The following is an 18,816-nucleotide window of genomic DNA, read 5'->3' on the forward strand; positions in this document are numbered from 1 at the left end:
ACGGGCTTTTGGATAGCTCCCAAATTTTCGTATCCGAGTCAAAAAATTGGCCACCCCTTCTGATCGTGTGTCCTGCGCGGGAGATCCTGATGGCAGCGAAATTCTTGGCCAATTAATTGACGCCCCCGCTTGAAAAGGCGGGTGAGGGCAAAATACAAATAAGGCCTTACAAACTACATACCCCACGTCTTGGATTCAGACTCAGATTACAGAGGCCTGTGACTTCAGATCGGGTGATCTTTGTATTTTTGGAAAGATTATCTCATGCATTTTCCAATGCATCTAGTCACACCTTTAAAATTTCTTGGGCTTTTTGGAAACCAAGGGGGAAACAGTAGATGCTGAGGAATATCCATCACTATATGTTTTTTTGTTGTTGAGAGAAATCTCATATTGAGGAATGATCCATCAGAAGCCAGTGTGAGGCATCTTATAGCCAGCTACATAAACAGCTACCTCACGACCATAGTAAACTACACACTGCATTAAACGGCGGGGAGCGCGAAGTGAGCCGTTGGATCCTTCTCGCCAGCATCCATCAAAGGCGTTCCTTAACTGAATATCGTCTACTAACTGAAGAATAAAGACTGCAGGCCGTAGTTTTGACACTCCAAATCCCATTAGCATGGTTATCACTTTTGTCCACGAGGGTGGTCTTCAAGGAGGTGCAGCAGATCCTCCTCAAGCCATACATTTTCTTTATGCGGGAACCTAAACCTCAAGCCATACTTCAAACAACATAGCCCATAAACCAAATGATTGAATTGAATCCCAGCCCGAAGGCATCGAAGTCGGCCGCCATTTTGATGGCGAACACTGATGCTGGTACGCTATCATCATATAAATTATTCTGCAAAAAATTTAGGCTTCCATATAACCAGAGTTCAGACAACGTGTAAAGCTACCCGAGTATGTTGAACTAGGTGTCATTTTAACAGCCATCTATTGTTAATACTTCAGCAGTAAAAGTGATGTTAATGACTGCAGTCCTAATTAGCCGTGTTTTGTCCATGAAGAAATGCATTGGAATAATTAGTACTCCTCCCCTAAAGAAATATAAGAGCGTTTAGATCACTAGTCAGTGATCTAAACGCTCTTATATTTCTTTACAGAGGGAGTACTGAGTAAACTACAGACCAACTGCAGCTTACTCTGAAGTATAAACAATTGAATCTCTAAACATTTTAGATTGTCCAAACCGCAGCTTACTCAAGAGAATAAACAAGTGCATCTTGAAATTTGTTGGTGCAATGTAAACTAAGAAAACATAGGCTGTGTGATCCATACAGCACACATAAATCACTAACTATCGCGAGGAATTCTCTGTCCGTCCAGCCTCAGGTTCTTCTCATAATCGGCACCTCAAGTCTTGTGCCATCTTTGGCTTCTCGCACTCCAGTTCGCCTTCAATAGGAGCATGTGGCCGTTTTGCGGTATCTGGGTTTTCTTCATCACCTAAGAGCTGAATTAATAGACAGAAATAATGTACTGTACATATTAGAAGCAGGTATTAGCAGCTCAAAAAAAGAAGCAGGTATATGTCGAGGACTGAAGAGGCAAATTCGCCCAACACAAAATTATACTCCCTCCATTCCTAAATATAGAGTATATAGTTTTTGGCACGGAAATTAAAGAACGCACATGGAGGGGAAATTTCACAAGTTTTGGTCGAGATTACACCTGACTAATTGACATGAGTATATAGAGGATCTTGCCTGATATAAGGAAATGTAATCAAATTCCAAAAATAAATTATCCAAACGAGTGGTGCAACGCAATGCACCTTATATTTCGGATTTTTTCTCAAAAATCTATACACCTTATATCAAGGAACAGAGGGAGTATATTTTATGGATCGACTTGAGTTTGTTACCATCTGTCCTACATTTTCATCCTCCTCGTCCTCGTCCTCATCCTCATCCTCGTCATCGTCGACCTCGACCATGTAGAATATGTTACGAGCACGTTCGAAAGCATCCAGTTCCTGAATAAAAGTTAGGGAGAATATATCTTAAAAAGATTGAATGAGGTTTGCAGATCCAGCACAGGGGCGACGAATTGTAACGATCTTGAGACACAGGGGAGACCTGAAATCTGAATGGAAGAAAAACTAGATGAGAGAAGGGATGGATGGAGCACGCTCACCTCTCGTAAGTGGATGATCCTCTGCTCGAACGTCTTGCCATCGGGACGGTTCATGATATCGCGGATCTTGTCCAGGCCGAATTGTTGGAACAGGTCGGTCAGGCGAGGAGCAAAAGGCGACGACTGCGGATAGGGTGAATAAATCACATCACAGTAGCCTTCGCCGCCGGCTGGTCTGCCACTGCCAGGGCCGGCCATGGTTGCCACAAGGGAACGGCGGCGGCGCGCGCGGCCAAGGGTTGAAACGTGGATGGTTTCTTTCTTCGGGAAGCAGCAGAGAGGCAGTACATATTTGGGATTTAGTCATTATTAGGCGGGCCCAAATAAGTATGCAAAACGAAATTTAAGGATGGGCCCAATTAGTATGAACCGTCCATTTTGCAACATCCGATGGCTAGTATCACCTCTTGAAATTTTTCCCTTTATGCAAATAAGAAAAAAAATTAACTATGTCATTAAAACATGATGTTAAATTAGGAAATATAGCATGTAGTGCTCAAATTTCCATGTCACTTTTCTACATGCCACGTCTCTGTCATTACATTTTTTTTTATAGCTAGGTTGATAGGTAGCCAACTTGGATAGTGAATAGACGTGTCACTTTCACCACACAAAGTATACAAATTGCATATTCGTGTAGTGAGTAAAACACAGCTAATTCTTGGTAACTTTTTTTAAGGAAAATTCTTGGTAACTTTTGAACCTTTTAACTAAAATCTAAGTACTCACTTGAATACCATAAGGGAAAAAAACTAGGAACAAAATAACTTTGAAGTGAAAAATAATTCAGTTGATGTGAAACAAAATTCCAACATAGAAAAAAAAAATAACAAATCCGCCTACAATATTTTTTTTGATATGGTTTAACTTACTATATCTATGTAATGTTTCACGCTGAAATTTCGGATCTCCGACTGATTAGATAGTTTTTCGTAACTGATAGTGAAACTAATACAATGTTACAAGGTATATTTAGTATGAACTAAATATATATTTTACAATGGTAATACGAGATTAGAGCAAAATTTTGTATTTCTTAGAAAATTTTGATGACTAGAAAATACGTAAAAATGTGTTATCCAATAATGAGGCATGCATATTATGTATGCATGCATTCCATGAATATTTGGTATCAAAAGCAAAATAAACAAGTAGTTGATATAATTAGAATAGTATGCATGGTCCTCTTATCCAGGAGATAAAGGTGATTTTGTCGGGCGTCACCGAGTATTGAGTGGCTTGGGCCAGGTGAACAGTGAACAAAGCTGCTCATAACTTAGCTAGGGAGGGTTGCCTTTTAAATTTATGCAAAACTTGGTTTAGTGCTTCTCTAGTTTGTATTCGAGATTCTTTAGTGGCTGATGGTGCCATGCACTACTAAGTAATAATAAGGCAACTGTTTTCGCTCAAAAAAATGTACCGTTGATGAATGGACAGTTGAGATTAAACATTTCTCTTACCTCATACTCCGTTGATGAATGGTCAAATGTACCGTTAATGAATGGTCTCGGAGTAGAAGGTAAGAGGAGCATCTTAGAATAACTCGGTAGAAAAAATCAACCACAATAATTACTCAACACATGATTCTCTAATGTGCGCTGCTAACTGTAGTGATAGATCTATTGGCAACATGACCATGCTTATCGCTACCATGTGTCACGTCACATACCTCAGGCGTTACTAGTTGATAGATGATGACAACATTGCTCCCCTTTCAGGACCCCCTTTATATTTATCTCGCGCAAGCACAACACAAGCACACTAGTCCTCTTTCCCTTGTTCTTTGCTTCGACACCATCTATCTCTTCCGCTCTCGTCCCTCGTAAGGTCTATGACCAAGATCTCCTGGCCGCCAGCGCCAGCCGCATGCCCACGAGCCGACCTGCCGATAACCAGCCTTCGCTACCACCGGCAATCTCGCTACCATGCTCCACGCACCACCCTAGCCGTGGACTCAGCTCCGAGGAGGAGAACCTCGCTTTTTCGCTGATGATGCTGGCCAATGGCATCTGGGGTGAGCATCCTGCATTCCTTGACCATGATACAACGCGACCACCGCCACCGCCTTTGCCACCACACGTGGTAGATATTCCAGTGGGCGTAGCCCGCGATTTAGCCCAGGGTGCGCCGGCAGCCGAGGTGACCAACCAAACATCGTCTTCAGTGATCGTGGTTGCTCCAAGGCAAGGTCCCACACAAGCGCCGCCACCATCGTCGGTAGTCGCTGTCGGGCCAAATCTGGTGCTAGAGCGGGTGGTCCCACTGAGCCAAGCGCCAAACCCGGTGATTGTGACTCAACCAGCCCCTGCTCTGGCATTGTCATCCACCCAAGCACGATACGTTGTCGCGACGAACAAAGTGCCATTCAGCAAGCCCAACAAAGCGTCCACACAACCAATCAAGCCCTGCAAATCGCTCACGACCATGGCCACGGCAGTGGAGAACCAAGTGTTGCAGCAGGAGAGCCAACAACTGTTACACGAGTGCCCCCTGTGTCTCAAGAGGTTCAACAAGTCTCGCGGCCTTAATGCGCACATGAAAATCCATCCAGATGGGAGATTGCACCCGTGTGTGTGGTGCATGAGCACTTTCCCCAACTCCTCCGCGCTTCGCTCACATGTCAGGCGCAGCAACACCTACGGCGGAAACAAGCAAACACTACTAGGGAAAAGCCTAGCAGCAACGCGGGTTTTAGGCCTATCAGTAGCGCGGGCTGGAGCGCTACTGGTACGGCGCTACAGCTAAAGGTTAGCAGTAGTGTGCCTCAACCAACGCTACTGCTAAATCGATTTACTGGTAATTAGTAGTAGCGCTTCTCCCTACCCGCGCTACTACTATTATTTCGTATTTTTTTATTTCATGTTGTATTCATACACCTTTACACAACTTTTCACACAACAGGAATTTAGAGATTGTTTTTACATCATAATGAGTTACTACATCACGGGGTGAAAGAACCGTGGACTAGTTTCAAGTGGATGTCCATCCACTTGAAACTAATCCACGGTGAAACCCAATGATATAATAAATATCATCATCATCATATCATTAACAACTTATCATCATAATACATCATTGTCATATAACACCTCCTCAAGATCATCGTTTTCATCAATGAGACATCACATAGCAAATTGGTCACTAGTCATAATCACAAGTACTCCTCATCATCAACTCTAACACATTATACCACATAATAAACATATTGTACCTCATAGGACCTACTACATTCTCTTAGGACCTACTATATTCTCTAAGGTAAAATAGCAAAAAATAAGATAGCCCCTGACTCTCCATTATGGAGAATGGAGATTATCCTGTCTCCAATTTCTGCCTTTTGCTTAATGTTACTTCTAAGAACCTCCTTGCGAATGTCCAAACATTTTTTCCATTCTTTGATTAGCATGTGTTCACCGGTTTTAGAGATCCGATATGCACAGGTGAGATTCGTAGATTGACCTGGTTGTATGTTCAGAACTGCAAGGCGACCATTCTGATACATCTGATGCGGCACACAATCCATCGGGATTTTCTGTTGAAAAACATAGTAATAACTTCGTAGTTAGCAATGATGTACTAGTTTTAGAAGTATGCAAAAGATGCACGGATGTCGTAATAGTAAAAAATCTTACCAGGGTATCTCCATAGAAGTTACCGTGGTTCAACACGTGCACTAGTGGCACGTATTAAACATAATTTGGAGGAGTTCGATAATAGGTATTGTAATTCTAAAGATAAGTACAAAATGTGATCAGATGACTTTTCTCCTTATAAGTTAATTCGGAGCCATCATTGTGGTGGGTTTTGTCTACCATCTTCCGCATATTCTTTGAAGAATCAAAATAAGTTGTCAATGGAAATAAGCTATCAACTATTTTGAAATAAACAATATAAATTAGTTAATAACTATGTTTGAGAAACTCACATTGCGGTAGAATCGAAAGCGTATCAACAAAGACCCAAATGTCCATATTGTCTTGCTCGATATCAGGATCACCAAGATCCATGGTGACAATCATACCCTCATATAAACCATACATTTTGCAAAGTGCTTCCCAATTTTGGCAACCAAAATGGGTTATGCTCTGAGAATTGTACAGATTTACTTCAAAATCCATATCATGATGGGTCCTTAGGTGTATTTTCTTTGTTTCAAAATTTTCACGGTCTTCAAAACCCATCCTCTCCAAGACATAGCGTCTTGCATGGCATGGGATAAGCTAGTCGAATTGTAAAATATGAAAATTAGACATTGAAATAGTTGAAGTGATGCTTAATTACGAAAAAACACTTGTCGTCGTTGCGTACCATTTCAATATCGAAGGTCTCCTCGAGCTTAATGCTGAAGCGCCAATCTTCGTCCAGCTGAAGGAACCTGTCGCACAGACCTCGATCGTCGTGGCACCAGCTGCACTCCCCCAGGAGACTGTCATCGTCCGAGTACGGCATTTCCTGCGTTCATAATTCAAAGATTAAACTTGTATAATTAAATATATGTACTAAAAACCTAAATTAGATCATTATTTTTTGAGAAAATTCAGGCCACTCGATATTTCCTACATATTCTAGCACAAGTCATGCCAGAATTCACGGAAAAATCCGGCATGACCTTTGCTAAAAAAAGACATATCGAGCGCCTGAAATTTGCCGAAACGGAAATTAATCAACACTCCGGCAAAACATAGGCCACTCGGAGGTGTAACCTGAACATGACCGGCCACTTGGGCAACCACATATCCTATTTGAGCAACACAAGATATACATGGAGATTTGGCTGGTCTCACCTCGAGGTCGGAGGGGGTCGGTGACGGGGACGATGGTGGGGATGATGGAGGGGCTCCTTGATTTCTGCAAAAGCAAAAACCCTATAAGTTATCACTAATACATCCCGAATAATTGCTTAAACTAAAAAAATAACAACAAATATGACATGTTCAACTAGTTCTATTAATTCAACTAGTTCTTACTAAATATAAACTTACTATAAATAGAAGAAAAAACTAGTTCTTTCTAAAAATAAAGTAGTTCAACTAGTTATATTAATTATCTTACTAAAAATACATTAGTTCTATTAATTCAACTAGTTCAACTAGTTTATTAATTTACTTACTAAAATAGTTCAACTAAAACTAAACTAGTTCAACTAGTTTATTAATTTACTTACTAATTATTTTAAACACTTACTAAAAACAGTAAATATAAACTACATTATACAATAGTAAAAACATCTACTATTAACCATACTGCCCTAGTTAACTAGTACCATCACTACTACTAATTAACATCTACTACTACTAAAAATCATTATCTATGAACCCTAAATTAGCATCTACTACTACTAAAAGACATCTAGTACTAACTAAGCAGAGAGAAAGGGGGTGGGGGAGGGGTGGGAGGCTTACAGAGAGGGGAGAGGCGGTGGTGGGGAGGTGCTCAGCGACGGAGAGGTAGGGGCGGCGAGGGCGGGCTCGGGATCGGGAGGCGGCGGTGCTGGGCGGGCTCGGGCGGCGGCAGTGAGGTCTAGGGCGGCGGCGGTGAGGTCGAGGACGGCAGCGGTGAGGTCGAGAGCGGCGGCGGCGGCAATGAGGTCGAGAGCGGCGGCGGGCGGCGGCGGTGAGGTTGAGGGCGGCCTCGGGCGGTGGTGGTGAGGGTAGGCTCGGGCGGCGACAGCAGAAGTAGGGGAACAGGGGGAATGGAGGACTTAGCAAAATTTTGAGCCTGCGGGTGGTTAAGTCGAACTAGCAGTAGCGCACTTTAGTAAACGTGCTATAGCTAATGTAGCAATAGCGCGTTTTATGTAAAAACGCTACTGATAAGTCTAAACTTAATTAGGTGCAATACTTAGCAGTAGCGAGTTTTGAAGAAAAACGCTGCTACTAAGTACTTTAGCAGCAGCGCGTCCAGGGAAGGGCGCTACTACTATATCTAGACTGGAGGCAACGCCATGGCAATTATAGTAGTAGCGCTTGTTTCATCTAGGGCGCTGATACGTCTCCAACGTATCTACTTTTCCAAACACTTTTGCCCTTGTTTTGGACTCTAACTTGCATGATTTGAATGAAACTAACCCGGACTGACGTTGTTTTCAGCAGAACTGCCATGATGTTGTTTTATGTGTAGAAAACAAAAGTTCTCGGAATGACCTGAAAATCCACGGAGGCAAGTTTTGGAAAATATAAAAAATACTGGCGAAAGAATCATGACTAGGGGGCCCACACCCTATCCATGAGGGTGGGGGCGCGCCCACCCCCCTGGGCGCGCCTCCCTATCTCGTGGGCCCCCTGAGGCTCCACCGACCTCAACTCCAACTCCATATATTGCGTTCCGTGGAGAAAAAATCAGAGAGAAAGTTTCATCGTGTTTTACGATACGGAGCCGCCACCAAGCCCTAATCTCTCTCGGGAGGGCTGATCTGGAGTCCGTTCGGGGCTCCGGAGAGGGGGATTCATCGCCGTCATCATCATCAACCATCCTCCATCACCAATTTCATGCTGCTCACCGCCGTGCGTGAGTAATTCCATCGTAGGCTTGCTGGACGGTGATTGGTTGGATGAGATTTACCATGTAATCAAGTTAGTTTTGTTAGTGTTTGATCCCTAGTATCCACTATGTTCTGAGATTGATGTTGCTATAACTTTGCTATGCTTAATGCTTGTCACTAGGGCCCGAGTGCCATGATTTCAGATCTGAATCTATTATGTTTTCATGAATATATGTGTGTTCTTGATCCTATCTTGCAAGTTTATAGTCACCTATTATGTGTTATGATGCGACAACCCCGAAGTGACAATAATCGGGATACTTCTCGGCGATGACCGTAGTTTGAGGAGTTCATGTATTCACTATATGTTAATGCTTTGGTCCGGTTCTCTATTAAAAGGAGGCCTTAATATCCCTTAGTTTCCGCTAGGACCCCGCTGCCACGGGAGGGTAGGACAAAAGATGTCATGCAAGTTCTTTTCCATAAGTATGTATGACTATATTCAGAATACATGCCTGCATTAGATTGATGAGTTGGAGCTAGTTTTGTGTCACCCTATGTTATAGCTATTACATGAGGAACCGCATCCGACTTAATTATCCATCACTGACCCAATGCCTACGAGCTTTTCACATCTTGTGTTTCGCTTATTTACTTTTCCGTTGCTACTGTTACAATTACTACAAAACTATTATCTTTACTTTTGCCACCGTTACCTTTATTATAATACCACTTTGCTACTAAATACTTTGTTGCAGATACTAAGTTATCCAGGTGTGGTTGAATTGACAACTCAACTGCTAATACTTAAGAATATTCTTTGGCTCCCCCTGTGTCGAATCAATAAATTTGGGTTGAATACTTTACCCTCGAAAGCTGTTGCGATCCCCTACACTTGTGGGTTATCAAGACTAATTTCTGGCGCTGTTGCCGAGGAGCATAGCTCTATTCTTTGAGTCACTTGGGATTTATATCTGTTGATCGCTATGAGGAACTTGAAGGATGAAAGAACCAAGATTTTGCCCTCAACTACGAGGGGAGGTAAGGAATTGCCATCTAGCTCTGCACTAGATTCTCCTTCTATTATTAGTAAGCTTGCGACACCTAAACCTGTTACTACTATGAATTCTGATATGTCGCATGTTATTGATGATGCCACTTCTTCTATGCATAATACTTATGATGAAACTACTTCTATGTGTGATACCACTTTGCCATTAGGTGAATTTCTTGATGAACAACTTGCTAGGGTTAGAGAGAATGAAATTATTGAAGATGCTATTATTGATGATAGTGATGATGAAAGTTCTCCCCCTGATTATGAATTACCTATTGTTCCTGAGGGTTATGTTATGGAAGAGGAAGCTGCTAGAGCTATCTTTGCTTGTAAAGATAGATATGATCTTAAAAAGTTATTAGCTAAATGGAAGCAGCAGTCTCTTCATGCTAGAATGAAACCTGACCCTGCTTTTGCTACTTCACCTATCTGTGTTACTGATAAGGATTATGAATTCTCTGTTGATCCTGAGATTATTACTTTGGTTGAATCTGATCCTTTTTATGGCCTTGAATCTGAAATGTTGTGGCACATCTTACCAAGTTCAATGATATAGCCACCCTGTTTACTAATGATGAGAAGTCCCGCTATTATTATATCCTTAAGATATTTCCGTTCTCATTAAAGGGTTATGCTAAGACTTGGTTTAATTCTTTTGATCCTGGTTGTGTGTGTAGTCCCCAGGATATGATTTATTACTTCTCGGCTAAATATTTCTCTGCTCATAAGAAACAAGCTGCCTTGCGGGAAATATATAATTTTGTGCAAACCAAAGAAGAGAGTCTCCCACAAGCTTGGGGGAGGCTTCTCCGATTACATAATGATTTGCCTGATCATCCTCTTAAGAAAAATGAAATACTTGATATCTTTTATACTGGACTAACCGATGCTTCCAAGGACTACTTGGATAGTTGTGTTGGTTGTGTTTTCAGGGAGAGAACAATCGACGAAGCTGAATTACTATTGAATAATATGTTGACTAATGAAAATAATTGGACTCTACCTGAGCCAATTCCCGAGGCAATTCCTGAACCAATTGAGCCAACTCCTGAGCCTATTCCTAAACCCACTCCTAAGAAGAGAGGTGTTCTATTTCTTAGTCCCGAAGATATGCAAGAGGCAAAGAAATCAATGAAAGAAAAAGGTATAAAAGCTGAAGATGTAAAGAATTTACCACCTATTGAAGAAATACATGGTCTTAATATACCACCTGTCGAAGAACCACATTGTCTTGATAACCCACACAGGTAGTAAAGGTAAATTCTCTCTATAGATATGATAAAGTTGAAATCCATTCTACTAAATTTCATAGCCCATGCTTAGATGAATTTGATGACTTTATGGCTAGACAAGAAAGTTTTAATGCTTATGTTGGTAGAGAATTAAAGAACAATGCTTTCGAGATAGGACGCTTGAGTGATTATATGGTTAGAGTTAAAGGTGAACTTAAACTCATTAGCAAATATGCTTCTATGGTTGCTACTCAAGCTGAGCAAGTACTTAAAGCTCAAAATGATTTGCTTGATGAATTAAATAATAAACCTAACTTTGCTATTAGAGTGGCTACTAGAACTGGTAGAATGACTCAGGAACCTTTGTATCCTGAAGGCCACCCTAAGAGAATCGAGCAAGATTCTCAGAGAAATAATTTAGAGGCACCTAATTCTTCTAAAAAGAAGAAAAAGAAAAATGATAGGACTTTGCATGCTTCTAGTGAACCCATTGTAGACACACCTGAGAATCCCAATGATATTTCTATTTCTGATGCTGAAACACAATCAGGTGATGAACATGAACCTAGTGATAATGTTAATGATAATGTTCATGTTGATGCTCAACCTAGCAAAAATTATGAAGTAGAAGTTGAACCTGCTGTTGATCTTGATAACCCACAATCAAAGAATCAACGTTATGATAAGATAGATTTTGTTGCTAGGAAGCACGGTAGAGAAAGAGAACCATGGGTTCGGAAACCCATGCCCTTTCCTCCTAAACCATCCAAGACAAAGGATGATGAGGATTTTGAGCGCTTTGCTGAAATGATTAGACATATCTTCTTACGTATGCGCTTAACTAATATGCTTAAAGTAAATCCTTATGCTAAGTATATGAAGGATATCATTACAAACAAAAGAAAGATACCGGAAGATGAAATTTCCACCATGCTTGCTAATTACACTTTTAAGGGTGGAATACCAAAGAAACTTGGAGATCCGGGGGTACCAACTATACCATGCTCCATTAAAAGAAACTATGTTAGAAGTGCTTTATGTGATCTTGGAGCCGGTGTTAGTGTTATGCCTCTCTATTTATATCTTAGACTTGAATTGAGCAAGTTGACACCTACTGAAATATCTTTGCAAATGGCTGATAAATCAACTGCCATACCTATCAGTATTTGTGAGGATGTGCCTGTTGTGGTTGCAAATGTCACTATCTTAATGGACTTTGTTATTCTTGATATTCCCGAGGACGATAGTATGTCGATTATCCTTGATAGACCCTTTTTGAATATTCTAGGGGCTGTTATTGATTGCAACAAAGGCAATGTAACTTTTCATGTTAATGGTAATGAGCATACAGTACACTTTCGGAGGAAACAATCTCATGTTCATAGCATCAATTCTATTGGAAAAGTTCCAACTATCATTATTGGTGGTTTTGAATTTCCTCTCCCTATTGTCAAGAAAAAGTATGATATTCTTATTGTTGGGGATGTTCATATCCCCGTTGAGGTAACTTAGTGTTATTGGAAATTTCTCCGACTCCGTGTTATTCGGAATGAGTTTGTTAACAAGACTAGGTCAACCTTGTTAGTGGATTCATTTTGATGATCATGAGATGGATGAAACTAGAAGGCACAACCTTCTATACCCTCTTTTTACTTTCTGTTATTTAGAATAAACAAAGAAAAAATAGTATTATTCGTCTGTTTTCTGAATTATCCGTGCATTAAAAAAAATATCCCAAAAATAAAAGTGCTCCAAATGCCCTGCAAATTTGGTATGATTTTTATGCAATATTTGAGGATTTTAGGCACTGAAATCACTGCAGGAGGGGCAAGCACTAGGCCACGAGGGTGGAGGGCGCGCCCACACCCCCTGGGCGCCCCCCTGTCTCGTGGGCCTATGGTGGCCCCCCTCCACTTATGCCAGCACCCATACACTCCATCTTCTTCCCAAAAAAATCCCCATCTAGCTCAAGCACGAGTTCTAGCTCATTTTGCTGCGATTTTCGATCTCCTTGCTCAAAGCTCCATTCACAAAACTCCTTTGGGAGATTGTTGCTTGGTATGTAACTCCTCTGTTGGTCCAATTAGTTTTTGTTCTAGTGCTTTATTCATTGCAAATTTTTACTGCATAGGTGAACCTGTTCTTGAGCTTGCATGTCAAATTTATGAGGTCCCAAGTAATTCTAATGCATGATATAGGCTCTAGGCATTAGTAGGAGTAGTTTCTACCAATATTGTTTAGTTTTATTCACTTTTATTTTGAAATTACTAAAATTTCAATAATTTTCAGAAATATGTCTAAGAGAATGTACCAAGGTGGTTCCTCAGTAAAGAAAGGACCCAGGATTGCTATACGTGAGCAAGACGATGAACTACCGAGGGACGCGGAAGTACAAGCTTGTGAGTGGCCATCCGACGATTTTATGGTCGAAGTAGGCTTTAAGGAGGAATTTGACGCGTATGTGCGTAATGCCGATCTGGTGGACTTCTTACAAGATAAGTGTCCTCAGTACTATCAATTGACTGATTCATTTGTGTGAAGGTTTAAATATAAATGTACACGTAATTCTCCGAGTGTCCTATTTGATATCTATGATACATCTTATACCATGGACTTTGAGGATTTTACAACTGCTTGCAAACTTCCGCAGTGGGGTAATATTAATGATCCCCACAAATCTGAATTTAGAGATTTTCTTGCTAGTATTACTGTGAGAGAATCTAGGGACATAGCAAAGCTACCATAGGGAGCATTCATTTTCCTGCTATACATTATTTTGCTCTTTTCATTGGTAGATGCATTAACGGTAAAGATGAAACATGTCATATGTGTGTCCCTGATCTTTGTGTCCTCAAGAGTGCCATGTTAGGTTATAAAGATTATAACTTGGAGGCAATAGTTGCATGTAGGTTGCATAATAATGGTAGGGCTGGAGATTTATTTGGAGGAATTTACGTGACCTGTGTGGCCAATTATCTTGGTATAGCCCCTCGAGAGGGTGATATGATGTTGCCTCCAACTTATTTAGATTATGACGCTATGGTCAAACATCATTTTCTTAAGAGGAATGAACAATTCCTCCAGTATCAACTAATCTTTGACAAACATAGCTCTGTCCATGTTACTCTTCATGCTCCTTTCCTTTTTGATTACCAGGCAAAAGGAAGATATGTTGTTACCAGGGAGGAAGCAGCTGAACACGAGGGGAGAGCGGAGGCGGCTCGCCAACATGCCGCAGCTCAGGAGGCATTCGCTGTTGCATCTCAGTACGACCCCAGTTACAACTACGGATATCAGCTAGGCTACCCTTGGCATTAGACCAACTTAGGCCAAAAGCCTAAGCTTGGAGGAGTACGTATTTCTCACCAACTTTACATTCATGTTCACACACCATTCTAGTCGTCGCTGCTCATACTCGTTCATTGTATTATCCATGCTAGTTTAATTTTCTTTTTCTTGCCTTTTTATTGTGTGTTTGTTAAACCTTGAGAAAAAACCAAAAAAATAGTTAGTTTAATTTCCATGCTTGTAGTAGTAATTAAATTGAAAAACCCAAAAAGATTTCTCGTTCTTCTTCTTACTTGTTAGGAGCTTTCCCGTGTAAATAGTTTTTATTTTCTTTGGGGGTCAATAGTAGAAGACCATATTGAAAATGTTTAGTGGATCTCATATGCACGATTGTTTATTTAACTTAGAGCCCATATTACCTTGTCTTCTCTCTTGAATTTAATGCTTGCAGATTCCAGCTTAGTCCAATGCACGTGCACTACTATTATTATACACATCGTTTGGTCGTGCAAGTGAAAGTCAATAATGATGATATATGATGGACTGGTTGAGATGAGAAAAGCTGGTATGAACTCGACCTCTCTTGTTTTTGTAAATATGATGAGTTCATCGTTTCTGGTTCATCTTATTATGAAGTAAACATATTTGCAATGACATTTAGAGATTATAGTTGCTTGTGCCATGCTTGATTAGCTATGAGTTATAATGGTTTTACCTTGCGTGCCAACATGCTATTAAAATGATTATGATGTGGTATGATGGGATGGTATCCTCCTTTGAATGAATTGAGTGACTCGACTTGGCACATGTTCACACATGTAGTTGAAACAAATCAACATAGCCTTCATGATATTTATGTTCATGGTAGATTATATCCTACTCATGCTTGTACTCGGTGTGAATTAATTTTAATGCATGTTTATGACTGTTGTCGCTCTCTCAGTTGGTCGCTTCCTAGTCTTCTGCTAGCCTTCACCTGTACTAAGCGGGAATACTGCTTGTGCATCCAAACTCCTTAAACCCCAAAGTTATTCCAATGAGTCCACCATACCTTCCTATATGCGGTATTTACCTGCCGTTCCAAGTTTGTAAGTGCCAACCTGTGGTTGAGATGGTTAGGTGGACAGTGGTATCCCCAACCCACCAGGGTTCAAATCCTAGTGCTCTCATTATTCCTGAATTTATTTCAGGATTTCTGGCGATGCGCTTTCAGTGGGAGGAGACGTTCCCGTCGACAACGAGGCGCCTATGGTGGCTTCGTAAATCTCAAGATGATATGCCGGCTCAGTCTCTCGGAGGTGCTCATAGGGGTAGGGTGTGCGTTCATAGGGGTGAGTGTATGTGTGTGTATATGAGCGCTTGTGTCTGTACTGATGCTCAAAAAAATGAAATTCTGTTTTGTATGCTCGAGCAGCTCATGTCTCGACTAGGGCTGCCTATATCTTCCATGCTAGGTGGGTTATTCTCAAGAGGAGTGGACTCCGCTCCTCATTCACGAGAAAGGGCTGGTAACCGGGATGCCCAGCCCCATGATCCAAAAAAATCAAAGCAAATCAATATAATTAAGCAAAACTCCCCCAGGGTTGTTGTTAGTTGGAGGCACTCGTTGTTTCGAGCAAGCCATGGATTGATGCTTGTTGGTGGTGGGGGAGTATAAACTTTTACCATTCTGTTTGGGAACTGCCTATAATGCATGTAGTATGGAAGATACATCCATCTCATAGTTGTTGCGTTGACAGTGAAAGTATGCCGCTGAAAATGTTATTCAATCTCTATTTTAAAATTGAGCTCTGGCACCTTTACAAATCCCTGCTTCCCTCTGTGAAGGGCCTATCTATTCACTTTTATGTTGAGTCATCATCCCTCTTATTAAAAAGCACCCGCTGGAGAGCACACTGTCATTTGCATTCATTACTATTGGTTTATATTGGGTATGACTTGACTGGATCTCTTTTACCATGAATTATAATGTCTAGTCAGTCCTTGATCTTTAAAGGTGCTCTGCATATATGTTTTGCGGTCTCAGAAAGGGCTAGCGAGATACCATTTTGTTATATCATGTTATGATTGTTTTGAGAAAGTGTTGTCATCCGAGTTTTATTATTATGGCTCGCTAGCTGATTATGCCATTGATATGAGTAATTGTGAGACCGAGGTGTTATTGTGAGTATGGTTAGTTCATAATATTTGCTGAAACCTGAATGCTGGCTTTGCATGTTTACAACAACAAGAGCAAACCGAGTTTGTAAAAGTTTTTCTTTATCACTTTCAGTTTATCAACTGAATTGCTTGAGGACAAGCAAAGGTTTAAGCTTGGGGGAGTTGATATGTCTCCAACGTATCTACTTTTCCATACACTTTTGCCCTTGTTTTGGACTCTAACTTGCATGTTTTGAATGAAACTAACCCGGACTGACGCTGTTTTCAGCAAAACTGACATGATGTTGTTTTATGTGTAGAAAACAAAAGTTCTCGGAATGACCTGAAAATCCACGGAGGCAAGTTTTGGAAAATATAAAAAATACTGGTGAAAGAATCAAGACCAGGGGCCCACACCCGGTCCACGAGGGAGGGGGCTTGCCCCCCTGTCTCGTGGGCCCCCTGAGGCTCCACCGACCTCAACTCCAACTCCATATATTCCGTTTCACGGAGAAAAAAATCAGAGAGAAAGTTTCATTGCGTTTTACGATACGAAGCCGCCGCCAAGCCCTAATCTCTCTCGGGAGGGATGATCTGGAGTCCATTTGTGGCTCCGGAGAGGGGGATTCGTCGTTGTCGTCATCATCAACCATCCTCCATCACCAATTTCATGATGCTCACCGCCATGCGTGAGTAATTCCATCGTAGGCTTGCTGGACAATGATGGGTTGGATGAGATTTACCATGTAATTAGGTTAGTTTTGTTAGGGTTTGATCCCTAGTATCCACTATGTTCTGAGATTGATGTTGCTATGACTTTGCTATGCTTAATGCTTGTCACTAGGGCCCGAGTGCCATGATTTCAGATCTGAACCTATTATATTTTCATGAATATATGTGTGTTCTTGATCCTATCTTGCAAGTCTATAGTCACCTATTATGTGTTATGATCCGACAACCCCGAAGTGACAATAATCGGGATACTTCTCGGTGATGACCGTAGTTTGAGGAGTTCATGTATTCACTATGTGTTAATGCTTTGGTCCGGTTCTCTATTAAAAGGAGGCCTTAATATCCCTTAGTTTCCGCTAGGACCCCGCTGCCACGAGAGGGTAGGACAAAAGATGTCATGCAAGTTCTTTTCCATAAGCATGTATGACTATATTCGGAATACATGCCTACATTACATTGATGAATTGGAGCTAGTTCTGTGTCACCCTATGTTATAGCTATTACACGAGGAATCGCATCCCACATAATTATCCATCACTGATCCAATGCCTACGAGCTTTTCACATCTTGTGTTTCGCTTATTTACTTTTCCATTGCTACTGTTACAATTACTACAAAACTATTATCTTTACTTTTGCCACTGTTACCTTTATTATCATACCACTTTGCTACTAAATACTTTGCTGCATATACTAAGTTATCCAGGTGTGGTTGAATTGACAACTCAACTGCTAATACTTAAGAATATTCTTTGGCTCCCCTTGTGTCGAATCAATAAATTTGGATTGAATACTTTACCCTCGAAAGCTGTTGCGATCCCCTACACTTGTGGGTTATCAGGCGCTACTGCTACCGCGAAATTAGTAGAGAGCTTTCGTCAAGATCGCTACTGCTAATTAGCAGTAGCGTTTGTTTTTAAACCGCGCTGCTGCTAAGATACTGTGTATAAGGGTTTCCCTAGTAGTGAAAGAAAACTCGGACTCGTGGCCGCGGCGGCGATCGCATGGCACACCATTGACCTGAACATGCCGGAGATTTAATTAGGCCGGCGATGGAGAAGAAGGAGGAGGACACCAACAAAAGAACATGTGGTTTGTGTGTTAATGCGGCAACAAATGTCAGTTTCTAGTCCTCATATCAGAGTCCAGCTGTTTCAAGTTGATGAGCAGTTGTAGCTTTTAATTTTGTTGGCTAGCTTAATAAGCTTTTAAATTTATTTGACCATGCTTGTTAATTCGTTCAACATCGCTCGATCTTTATCTCTTTTATGTCCTTCTTGTCTTAGATATGTATTGGCCTTGACATGCTTGAATAAACTTTATGTTGCTTTTACTAATCCATAGTTGCCTAAAGTGTTTCTTACTCTCCATAAGAGGTTAAATATTAGTTAGTCTAAATTCAGTCTGTTCAAAATTCACGGTTTTAGTCTAAGTACGCTAGATCTAGTTTTAGATGTAGTTTGCTTGATTTGGAAGTGAGATGAGATGATAATGGATGGATGCGGATCCAAAAACATTGGAAAACGGCTGAGATATAAAAAAATTATAGATAACTTATGAATAGATACCATGAGAAGGGACCAACATGGATGTCGAGCATGCCACACATGTAGGATTGGGGAGGGGGGAGCAAGTCCAATAACCCCTCCAAATCTTTATATGCTATTAACGGAGAGATGACATTTGAAAAGAATATGAACGGTCGTTTCAGGCTCTTTCCTAGTACATAGCTAACAAATGACA

General features: G+C 41.0%; 2 protein-coding genes across 3 annotated transcripts; one reads left to right on the plus strand and one right to left on the minus strand.

The window, feature by feature from the left end:
• Window positions 1-1,153: 1,153 nt before the first annotated feature.
• Window positions 1,154-2,425, minus strand: LOC123115606 (uncharacterized). Of its 2 annotated transcripts, none has more exons than XM_044536726.1 (3): window positions 2,146-2,425; window positions 1,886-1,984; window positions 1,154-1,462 (listed from the first exon to the last, which is right to left on the minus strand). In XM_044536726.1, the coding sequence occupies exons 1-3, from the start codon at window positions 2,341-2,343 to the stop codon at window positions 1,349-1,351; spliced, it is 411 nt and encodes a 136-aa protein (XP_044392661.1). In that variant the 5' UTR covers window positions 2,344-2,425; the 3' UTR covers window positions 1,154-1,348. The 2 variants fall into 2 exon arrangements, with proteins under 2 accessions (XP_044392661.1, XP_044392660.1); XM_044536725.1 differs by having other exon boundaries at window positions 1,874-1,984.
• A 1,217-nt stretch (window positions 2,426-3,642) lies between these two features.
• On the plus strand, window positions 3,643-18,114 carry LOC123114613 (zinc finger and BTB domain-containing protein 12-like). The gene is made up of 3 exons (XM_044536097.1): window positions 3,643-3,664; window positions 3,986-4,796; window positions 18,039-18,114. Exons 1-3 carry the CDS (start codon window positions 3,643-3,645, stop codon window positions 18,112-18,114), a joined length of 909 nt encoding a protein of 302 aa, XP_044392032.1.
• Window positions 18,115-18,816: the final 702 nt, after the last annotated feature.

Source organism: Triticum aestivum, chromosome 5B (genome assembly GCF_018294505.1).
Source record: "Triticum aestivum cultivar Chinese Spring chromosome 5B, IWGSC CS RefSeq v2.1, whole genome shotgun sequence".
In the NCBI taxonomy this organism is placed as follows: Eukaryota; Viridiplantae; Streptophyta; class Magnoliopsida; order Poales; family Poaceae; genus Triticum; species Triticum aestivum.

Coding starts and splice junctions, on each gene's coding strand:
- LOC123115606 (XM_044536725.1), bottom strand. CDS start 2,343: ATGGCCGGCCCTGGCAGTGGCAGACCAGCCGGCGGCGAAGGCTACTGT. Junction 1,985..2,145: donor GGATCATCCACTTACGAGAG/GTGAGCGTGCTC, acceptor ACTTTTATTCAG/GAACTGGATGCTTTCGAACG. Junction 1,463..1,873: donor ATGAAAATGTAGGACAGATG/GTAACAAACTCA, acceptor CTATTAATTCAG/CTCTTAGGTGATGAAGAAAA.
- LOC123114613 (XM_044536097.1), top strand. CDS start 3,643: ATGAATGGTCTCGGAGTAGAAG. Junction 3,665..3,985: donor GAATGGTCTCGGAGTAGAAG/GTAAGAGGAGCA, acceptor TCTATGACCAAG/ATCTCCTGGCCGCCAGCGCC. Junction 4,797..18,038: donor AACACCTACGGCGGAAACAA/GCAAACACTACT, acceptor TTTCCCTAGTAG/TGAAAGAAAACTCGGACTCG.